The sequence below is a fragment of the Gavialis gangeticus genome, unplaced genomic scaffold (assembly GCF_001723915.1).
Source record: "Gavialis gangeticus isolate Ggan-Ray unplaced genomic scaffold, GavGan_comp1, whole genome shotgun sequence".
Classification (NCBI taxonomy): domain Eukaryota; kingdom Metazoa; phylum Chordata; order Crocodylia; family Gavialidae; genus Gavialis; species Gavialis gangeticus.
Genome location: NW_017728998.1, coordinates 40,523,560 through 40,534,545, shown reverse-complemented (window position 1 = coordinate 40,534,545; position 10,986 = coordinate 40,523,560). Strand labels below are relative to the sequence as shown.

Sequence of the window (10,986 nt, the reverse complement as noted above, 5' to 3'; positions counted from 1 at the left end):
CAGCTCGGCTGCCAGTTGCTGGGGCAACCATGTTGGTCAGGTGACCAGAATGGGGCAGGGCTGGGCCCTTATAAACAGCCCAGGCCGGAGCCTAGGGAGTAGTTACCTTCTGGCTGCCGGAGGAGCAAGAGCTCTGCAGTGGAGTTGAGCTGGGTTGAGCAGACTGATAGACCAAGCAGCTGCATCATGTTACAGGGTAGAGAGAACCCTGACCGGGAGACTGGGCAGGAGAAGCCTGTGGGACTGGAGTGTGCGTTATAGCTGGTAGGCTTATTGTTCTGTTACAGCCGTTTGGCTTATGGTTCCGTTATGTGAGTGGTATAAATATACCGGAGGACCGGGTGAGGCTGTAGGGGTGTGAGGAGGCCTCATGGGAGCTCCCCAGTGGCCTGAGGGTTCCTGGTGCCTGTAGGGGCACAGTGAGTGGTGCCAGGGAGGCACAGCTCGTGGGCGCTGGTGCGGTGCTGTACTGGGGGGTGTTGACCACAGCCCTGTGTGGGCAAGAGAGGGAAAAGGCCAAGTAGGGCAGAAGACCCTAACGGTGGGTTAGGGGGCCAGGCACGGCTACAGCCACCAGAGCCCCGACCATAGAAATCATGGCGGCAGACCCAGTGGGGTGCTGCCAAAGCACGGAGGCAGGCCCAGTGGGGTGCTGCCTGTATGGGTGAAGCCCCAACAGGGGTCAACCCCATTGAGATGCCCCAGGAGGGGCACGCATAGGATTGATAGAAACCCCAGTTGGGGTGCGGACTGGACAGAGTCCCAGAGGGCTCTACAGTGGTGGGTGACCCTGAAGGGTCACAGGGGCCAGGTAAGGCTCAGGCTGCCTGAGCCCAACTGGAGAGAGTATTGTTAGTAAGCCCAAGAGAGCTAACGACTAGAGGGTGGACTGGACAGAGTCCCAGAGGACTCTATAGTGGTTGGGGGACCCTGAAGGGTCACAGGGGCCAGGTAAGGCTCAGGCCGCCTGAGCCCTACTGGAAAGAGTATTGTTCGGAAGTCCGAGAGGGCTACCAACTAGAGGGGCGCCGGTTGCGTGACAAGCCCAGGGGCGCTAGAGAAGGGGCGCCGGTTGCGTGACAAGCCCAGGGGCGCTAGAGAAGGGGCGCCGGTTGCGTGACAAGCCCAGGGGCGCCTGGCAGGGCGCAGAAAGGGAAAGGACCTGATAATGTCTGGAAGAACTGCGAGGCTTGGGGCGTGCTAAAGGGGAGATGGGAGGCATGCATGGCCCATAAGGCTGGGGTTGCACCAAGTCACCCCATCCAGTACAGGGGGGCAGTATAAGCAGAGCACTGTGCCCAAGGGGATCATAAGGCAGCCTCCCATATAAAACTATATACACCAACAAGACGTGGCGGGCAAGAATAGAGGGTGCTGGATCACTAACTTGGCATGGTAGGGGGCGCTAGCGGGATCACGGCCGCTCCTAGGTCCCACTCCGTGACACTCTCCTCTTTAAGCTACTATGAAGCCAGGAGGAGAAGTGAGAGGGAAGCTGCATTAAGAAGATAAAATAAGTGAATGAAGACATTTGTAATGCTGTAGAAGAGGCTTAGCCAATAAAATCTCACAAGAAAGTCAACTTTAGTGATATATTTTTGACAATACACTCTTCAATTCTCATATAGCTATAGGCTAAGCAAATTATTCCTGAAGTAGGCTAATACTTTTACTTATAACAGAAAGTTTGACCTTTCTACAGAATTGGCAAAGGAATTTTGGATTAAGAATCTATCCTGAAACAGGTCCCATGAAGCTGCAGTGAGTTCCAAAAACTTTTTTTTTTTTTTTTTACAAAGAATAGCTGAAGTGACTTCTAAAGTCTAAAAATAACTGCTTTAACAATCAACACTGATAACTTTGCTGTTGTCTTCTATTCTTCAAGATCACAACCTACTTAAAAAAGTAATCTTTGTCATGAGATATGCACATTTTGTTTCTTCATCCTGAGAAGTCATATGGTTAGTTTGGCAAATACCAAACTAACAGGGGCTAACGCATCTGTTTATGTCACAGTAACCCTATGGAATAAACATGAGGGTAAAAATACATGACAAGTTGTTTAAAGAATCAGGTCTTCTTTTTATTTTGTAGGGAGGAATATTTAATTTCAGTAACAGGGGGCATGTCTACATGGGCCCCTATGGTGCTGTTGTTACTGCGCCATCATGCAGTACTTTCTTTGGGAAGTACTACATGATGGCAGGGTAACAGCCCATACTGCGCTGTCCGCACAGTGCATGGTTATTTTTAGCTGCTATGTCACTATAGCAATGCACTATACTGCCAGAGCACATCTCTACAGCAGTGTAGCTGCGGCATCATGGTTTTTGACCTCTGACACTATGTCGCTGTAATACATTGCTACAGTGACATAGTGTCACATGTAGACGTGCTCAGCATGTACCAAGGATGATATTCCCTAAAGAATATGGCAGTACTTAGTTTTACTGGATATTTTATTATCTAATCTATGGTAACCCCCTCATTCTAAACCCAGAGGAAACATTTCCTTTATACTGCCTGATATTTGAAGTTACATGAAGACCTACAATAGAGTTGGGGACTGAACAATAAACAAACAGAAATAAGATACATTTACTATTTGGATTCAGAAAGCACAGTGCCTTGACACTTCTTTTCAGAAAAGGACTGAGTAGGAGCAACAAAAACATTACTAATAAATGATTTGCTGATGGACCCAAGGCAGAAAGATGAAGTATGCTTATTTACAGAACGTTATCATGTGGGCAGAATGTGTAGGAAATATAAACTTTCTGTTCTACAGAGAAGGCTTAAAAGGCAATATTAAGACTTTAATAAACCCAACAGGTTGAACACTTTCAGGAAGGAAGCAGAAAATGAAGCAATATGGAGGAATATGGCATCAAGCCCACAAAAAGTAAATGTAAGGACATAACTGATAGCTACTCTTTGAGAAGAGAGAAAGATTACACTGTAAGAAAGAATAAGAATAAGGTAGTGGCTTCAATAAAACTGTGAAAAGAAAAACATCAGAGATACAAGAAAAGTAACCTTGTTTTGTGATGCCAAATATACACTTTGAGAAGTAGATGTTTTAAATAAAGGGGAGTCACAGACAGCATACTGCCTATCAGATTCCAGCTATCCTAAAGTAGGGGCGTCAAACTTCCCCCATGCCTTGGGCCAAATACAGATCATAGGGTTTCTCCACAGGATAAGCAGCAGATCCACCTGCCCGGACCAGAGGTAGAGGCCAAACACCTTGCCACCAAGGGCCATGTGTTGCAACGCCCTGGATTCCCTAGATAAATTTTAAACTGCATGTTCAAAAGCAAATAGTTACTTTGTTAAATTAGTCTTCCAAAACTATACAATGCTTACCTATCCAAACTGCAAATTTTTGAAGTCCCTATTCCTTAGAGATGACTCTGAACAAATCTAACAATCTAACATGCTCTTATAAGGTTCATTTGTTAATATTACATATTGTATGAGAAAAATCTGATATTGTCTGTTTTTCTGTACTTGGATATTCAAACTTTTATGAAGGAACATAAAATTAATGCCCTTAATGACAAGTGTATAGAATACTATTTTGATCCTTCAGTTTTGATCTTTTTTACTGTGTTCATTTAAGATTGGAGTTGGAATCTCAGAATGAATACTATTAGAATGTGTACAGGTATTTAAAAAAGGCCAGATTTTTAAGTGCATCTATTTACTTGGCTCCTTATTCCTACATATGCCCAGTAAGCACACACAAATTGGATATTTGTTACTTTGGTACCTTGCTGATATGCACCACAAACATTAAGCTTATGTACATGTGCCTGTTTACGTTCATAAATTAACCAAAAGCAGATGTACGTGTTTAACAAGTATGTTATATAATGCAGATTTTTCAAGAACTACTGACACCTCATTGCATTCTCAGGAAAAAATGCAAACAAAAAATCTAGATACTAGTCTAAAGTAGTGTAGCCCATGGGTCCTCAACCTTTTTCTTCCTAAGGCCCCCGCATCATGCTATAAGAACTCCATGTCCCACCTGCCAGTGCCTCACTCTCAACCTGCAGCCCTCCACCCCCGCGGGTGCTTGACTGCCCCTTCCCCCAACCCTCCAGTGTGTGGGGCAGGGTGCGGGATGTATATGTGTGGGGTGAACAGCAAGACTCATTGCTGCCACTGCTGAGACCCCTGCACCAGCTGTGCTGCCAGCAGCAAGAGGAGTAACGGGGGGGGGGGGGGGATGGGGGACAGACTGCCTCACCCCCCTCCCACCGCCAGTTGCTCATGTCCAGGCCGCAGCTTTACCATGCCACCATGGCCTGTCTGCCACTGCCCCCTTCAGGCTGCCCATGCTGCCACCCAGCCCACCTCCCTTCCAGGGTAGAGCTATAGGCTAAAGTGCAAGTGGCTGCTGGAGGAAAGAGGTGAGAACAGCAGTCTCCCCTGGTCCATTACTCCTTGCACTACTGGTGGTGTGGCTAATGCAGGGGTCCCAGTGGTGGTGGTGGCAAAAGGTCTTGCCACCCCACTCCACCCTCATGCATTGGGTTCCACCTGCTGGGCTGTGGAGGTGGCTCCCACCTGTGCTGGTCTGGGCAGGCTGCAACCCTGTGCCTGCTCTGGGTGCACAAATCAGGGGAGGCATGTTCCCCCACACCCTCCCTATGCACCCCCGTGTTGCCTATGTCCTACCTCCACATTCCCGCCTCCTTGTCCCTTAGGCACAGACCCCTTGAAACCTGCTCTTGGTCCCCAAGGGGGCCACGGACCCCCAGTTGAGAATGGCTGGTCTAGCCTATGTTAGATATTGTTTTATCTCTTCCCTTTTAATTGTTCAACATAACTGCATGAATACAAGACTTTCCATTTCAGTGTTTGCCCCTGATACTTACTCTTTCCCTGTAATACAGTTACACTACTGTTGGAGCTGGAGAGTGGGAATCCCTGTATGCCTATCCTTCTCTGGTCTTCCAGTTCCAGTGGGGGGACAGAGTGGGGAGGGGGTGCATGGAGCTTTGGGGCTGAAGATAATGATTCCTTGTGTGGCTCTCCACCTTTAGAATGGGGAGCACAGAGGCTGAGTGCACAAGAGAGCATTCATTGACTGTCCACTCCCCCCCACAGTGGGGTTGTACCCCTTTACTGGATGCTGCCACGGTGATTCTAAAGTGCTCCAGCAGGGAGGCATGCTTAAGGGCTGTGCACATGTACAGCACTGAAGCACTTCAAATGAGCAGAATTTGGAGAGCCTCAAATGTCTGCCTCTCTCCAGGGCCACAGTTTTTGTTTCCGTATTCTATATTACATTTTTCTTTGAAGAAGAAGAAGGAGGAAAATGATGTGTAAACAGGCATCCCTCCCCACCCTTAAGTTTCTGAGTTTCTGTTACGTACTAGTTAGTATGCAACTACCTTGATGATTTATGACACCAATGGTGTTTCTTTCATATGGGCAGCCAAACAGAACACAGACAACCTAAATTATAGTGCTAGATTACAACTCACAATGCTTTTAATACTTCGACATCACTGAACAACTCAGTTCAGCTCTTGCAGTTCTTTTCAAACTTGAAAAAGTAACGTACCTTGTCCTTTCTCAAAAAATATGATTTTTGATTCTGGGAGAAAATTAGATCCAGTCACAACCATTTCTTGGCCTCCATTTACAGAACAACTGTTGATGCTGTATTTTTCAATCTGAGGAAGTTCTTGAGCGGATCGCTGAGCTATTTTTTAAATGATTGAAAAGAAGAAAAAAATATTTATCTACAAGCTTAAACCTGCACTGAAATCCCATTTAAAATCTGAATATTGCATCCAAGATCATATTTTCTCTTCATACATAATCAAGTTGTGGAAAAAGAGTTGTGGTATATTTATTCTTTACTTTCATTATTTGAATCAAACTGAAATTGTGGTGTGATCCATAAAGAATGAAATGCCAAGTCATGATACCTTAATAAAAGCTTTATAATTTAAGTTACAAGTTTTCCTTGTGTAAGTTATAAGTTCATCCAAAACTTCAGATGTCCACTAGTTTTGCAAGCAGTATTACAATTCAGTATTATGAAAAGATAGGTAAACTTAAATACTATAATTCACTTTTAATTTAAATTAACAATATTTTGAGTATTCTAAAGTAAGATATATTACTGTAAAAGTTTATCCAATGTTGGTATTTTCTTCCTACGGTTGCACTGACAAATGAAAATAAAAACCCTTACTATTGGTGACTGAGATTTTAAGCAAGTGTAAAATCAATTGTTACAAACTTACAGCATTCAACAGGTATGGAAGCAGTTTGCAGAGACAAGACTTTTCCACCAGTCTGTGGGATGTGAACTCGAAATACAAGACGCACTCTGGTGTTCTTTCTTCCAATATCTGTCTCTCCTTTACGGAGCTCTATATCTGAATTGCGAAGTTTCAAAATACCTGCACAATCAATACTGGGGTGAAGGGTTAGAAATTAGATGGAGGACAACAAGTCAGAAACTACTAACTGATCCAAAAATCCTTTCTAGAAGCCTTAACTTTAATCTTGCTTAAAAAAGCTAAAAATGCACCTTATAATTTTTTATTGGTTCCAGTATCTTGGACAGCTGCTACTAAGAAACTTCAAATTAACACCAACTAATTTAATGCTAACTATGGGTTGCAGTTAAAAAATTACATCTTGGAGATTTATAATCTCTGCCGCCCTTTTTACTTTTAAAAAGTAAAATATTACTAATTGTTTTACAATGACACTTAATGACAAATTTTCTTAAGCAAGTCACTCAAATTGACAAATATTTGCAAAAAGGAAAGCAGCAAACACTGTATAATTCTCTAGGGAAAATGGTATAACCTCATCAAACTTGCACTCAACAAGCATATCAGAAACCCCATTCTGATATTCCAAAATTCCCAATTTTTATTTTTTCTATTCATTACACCAGTTACATAGCAACATAAAATATATGATTTTACATGACACATTTCACAGGAAAAAGAGAAGGGAGGGCCAGTATTAAACACACCACCTTAAAGCCTGTTAAAGCAAATGTGTTGCTGCATGACGCGATAATCTATAAAGTTAAAAAAAAAAAGAGTTTATTTAGAGTGAGAGATAATGGAGAGTGAACTAATTTGTATTTATGTTGTTCTTGGTTCACTGGCTCCAAAGTACTGTGGTGTAGAATTACAGCTGTAGTAACTAGTTCCACTTTCTGCTAAGATATTTATTGCACTATTTTGACATCTAGCAGAGAGGCCTGAAGAACTTAGGCTAAAAATCCAAATACAAGTATCAATAATCATAATAAAAAATTAAATTTGTTTTTGTAATTTTAGAAAAAGTAACTTGGACACTACATTTAGAAGAGAATTAAAATCAAAGGTTATGTTAAAATATATATTTTTTAAGATTCTTGTTTCCAACCTTGATCTATCTGAAAGGAATACACGACTAGCTGATGAATTTGGAATAAATATTGCAACACACCTAGCCAACATTTTATTTTCAGGAAGAAGTGGAATTTCCAAAACTTTTGTGCTGGCAATTATTATCTCTTGGCTAGCAGTAGCAACTGTTTTCCCAGTGATTCGGTGCACCTGGTAGAATGCATGAGGTCGTAAGTAGCGATCATCTGCTGTGCCAATGAACATTTGTAGGTTTACTTGTTTTTCGTTGTAGCCCAGGAGCTGATAAAAAACAATATACAATATTAAAGCATTCACTGAATGCATTAAGTCATTTTACTTTATATGCACACAAAAAGTAAAAAAAGGGTTCAGAAATTAAATGCTCCGTGCATATGTGCAGCTGCAGCGCAGCATGTAGGCAGTAAGGAGCACAGCCAGGCAGCTTGGACAGCTGCGTGCAGCTGGTAACTCTGTTGTGGTGGAAAGGGAGGGGGGAGGGAAGGGGCGTAGGGAGGCAGATCAAGGCCCCTGTGGTGAGGGAGTGGGATTGGGGTAGGTACTGCACAGCTAGGGCAGGGTGGGGCATGGGACAAAGACTGTGGGACTGTAGGACTCTGTTTTTAGGTCAGAGATTGAAGCAGGGGGGGACGCTCCTGCTGCTACGTGCACCCTGGGAGGGCATGGGGGGCACGTGTCCCCGGATCTGTGCGGAGTGGGAGGGCTGCACTGGGCTCTTGCTACTGGGGGCTAGGCCAGGCTGTGCTTGGGGTAGGGAGGGCAGTGGCACTGGGAGGAGTTGGGGGGGCTACAGTGAATTTTGGGGTGGTTGCAGCTCACCTCCCAGTGCCGCTGTCACCTGCCCCAAGCACAGCACAGCCCAGCCCAGCCTCTGCCAGAAAGAGCCTGGTGCAGCCCCGGCCCCAGCCCACAGTAGCAGCGCCCCTGCCCTGGGTACAGATCCAGGGGTGCACACTCATGTCCTCCAGAGGTGCATGCAGCAGTGAGAGCGCCTCCCCTGCCCGTGCCCCAAAAATGAGCCACAGCTCCATCCTGCTCCCTGTCCCGGCTGAGCAGCACCTGTCCCAGCCCCTGCCCCACCCCCTCCCTCACAGCAGGGGCCTCATCTGCCCCTCCCCACCACGCCCTTTCCCTTCCCCCTCCTCTTCTACCACAACAGATTTAGCAGCCAGGCACTGCTCTTCAAGCTACCAGCCTGCGTATCGGAAATAGGATCAGTATTGGCCAACACACCTTCTTAAAAACTGGCTATTGGTACTGGCCCCCGAAATCTCTATTGGTGCACCCCTACATGCAATATATACACTATCTATGCAGATATACATAACTGTGGTACAAGATTTATACATTTTCCTTTGACCCAGAACAGTGCTACACCTGTTTGGCACTGCAGGTTGGATGAATGGTGCAAAGCTTGTTCCACATGGCCTATCTGGTCACAACTCAGTCCCATGTGCCAGTGCAATTTGGCCTGTGAGGCCATGTCATCCAGCTGGTGGCCCATAGGTTGAGCACCACTGAACTAAAGTATGTTTCCCATGGTCCACTTAAGGATATATATGTTATCAAAACTTTTAACACTGACTGCTCATGTGATTGAAGTCAGTCACTGGCTTAGATGAAAACTTATCACAAATCATTGTGGCAGAATGAAGGGAAAGAGTTAAGAAAAGTTAATTATTTTAAAAATTTTCTTAGAAAAAAGATCAATAAGCATATAAGTGTCCAACTCCAAAATCTACCTTTTGCAGCTTTTATTTATTTTTTAGGCCAGGGATTGAATTTCTAGAAATTTTAAAAGAATTCATAAAAAGTAAAATTATATTTGTCAAAATATTGCTAGCATAGTTATTTCTGTAAAAAATTTATACAATCTAATACAAATTTAAGTGGTTTAAAAATTAAGGATAAGCTTTTAATCTAAACATTTCAGCTACTTAACTGAAGTTATTCAAACAAGTCAGGATGTTGCAATTTTGCCTGAATAAAATAATCTTATGTTCTTCAAAAATATAATAGAAAAGACTGATTCTGTTCTTACATTTTATTCATTCATGACGCTAAAGTACTTGGAGAAAAAGCTACCCAACTAAAATTGAAGAGATAGGCATATATCAAAATCTGGATTCTGAACACAAATAATTTCAAGTTATGGAAAAAATGGCAGCTTGCCTCCTCAAAAAATAATTTTAAAAAATCTCTGTAGCATCCATCCTCAAATTTTCCACACCATTATTTCCCTCTCCCTCCTACAAAATCTCTTTCCCCATAGAGTTATTTGGAAACTAAGTAAAAACCCACAAATTTTCATACAAAGTCTTGTGGTTCACAGAAAGATCAAACTGTCTTATTTATGGCATTATAATTAACTATTAAATATATAAGTGGCAGTGTATATAGCAAAATAGCTGGCATGCCTCATATGTAATTGGGGAAGTAATTATACCCCATGTCTTAGTGGTTATCTGTCCTCTTATGTCCTTCCACCACAACTATAGGTTGTGGAGCTCTTTCTCCATATAGTTGAAGCAGAATGCCAGGACCTGGCACCTGTACACAAATTTTCTAGGATGCACTGTGCCCATATACTAGGTGTGTTATACCAGCTAATTTGAACAATCTGTAAACAGAATCAGAAAATTAGGGTTGGAAGGGACCTCAGGAGGTCATCTAGTCCAACACCCTGCTCAAAGCAGAACCATCCCCAACTAGATGCTGCTGAGATAGCTGCACTGGACATTGGAAGAGCACTTACAAACAAAACAGAATGCACATTTAGAGAATAACACCAACAGTAATTTCATGAAAGTTTTCCTGTCAGAACAGAACCTCTGAGAAAAAGAAAACAACCAAAAAACCCTAAATGGTAGCCTCAATGGTGCACTGATAGTAATTTGGGGGGCTGATACTAGTAGCTGATTTTTAAGGAGGCATATCGGCCAAGACCAATCCGATTTCTGATACAGTTGTGTCCAGCTGGTAGGTCTGTTGTAGTGAAAGGAGAGGAGGGAGGGAAGGGGCATGGAGGGGCAGATCAATGCTCCCCGCGGAGAGGGAGGGAGTGGGACTGAGGCAGCCGCTGCCTAGCTGGGGTGTGGTGGATGCGGGATAGAGACGCAGCTCATCCAGGGGCTGTGGGGAGCAGGAGAGGGGTGGCTCTTGCCACTCATCTGGAAGGGCACAGGGTGGGCGTTGACCCCAGATCTGTGCTAGGCAAGCTGGGCAGGCTGCAGTGCTGTGCTCAGGGCAGGCAGCAGTGGTGCTGGGAGGGGAGCTATGGGGGTGGGGCTGTAGCCATCCCAAATTTTGCTGTAGCCCCCCCATAGCACCCTCCCAGTGCTGCTGCCGCCTGCCTGCCCCAAGCGCAGTGTAGAGTGGCCCCCAGCTGCAGCCTGCCTGGTCCTCCCCACGCAGATCCAGGAGCACATGCCTCTCCCTCCATACTCTCCCAGACGAGTAGCAGGAGCCACCTCTCTGTGCCTCCCCCATTCCCTGTACCCCCCAGACGAGCCGCAGCTCCATCCCATGCCCCACCCAGACAGCACCTACCCCAGCCCCAGCCCCACTC

The 10,986-nt window shown here is 44.6% G+C and overlaps 1 protein-coding gene across 1 annotated transcript in view; it reads right to left on the bottom strand.

The window, feature by feature from the left end:
* NFATC3 (nuclear factor of activated T-cells 3) overlaps nucleotides 1-10,986 on the bottom strand; it is a 193,219-nt gene that overhangs the window by 70,024 nt on the left and 112,209 nt on the right. The window contains exons 4-6 of the mRNA XM_019505292.1: nucleotides 7,480-7,679; nucleotides 6,270-6,442; nucleotides 5,579-5,719 (exon numbers count right to left, since the gene is read on the bottom strand). Coding sequence (XP_019360837.1) covers nucleotides 5,579-5,719; nucleotides 6,270-6,442; nucleotides 7,480-7,679 — 514 coding nt within the window. The remainder of the gene's footprint in view (nucleotides 1-5,578; nucleotides 5,720-6,269; nucleotides 6,443-7,479; nucleotides 7,680-10,986) is intronic.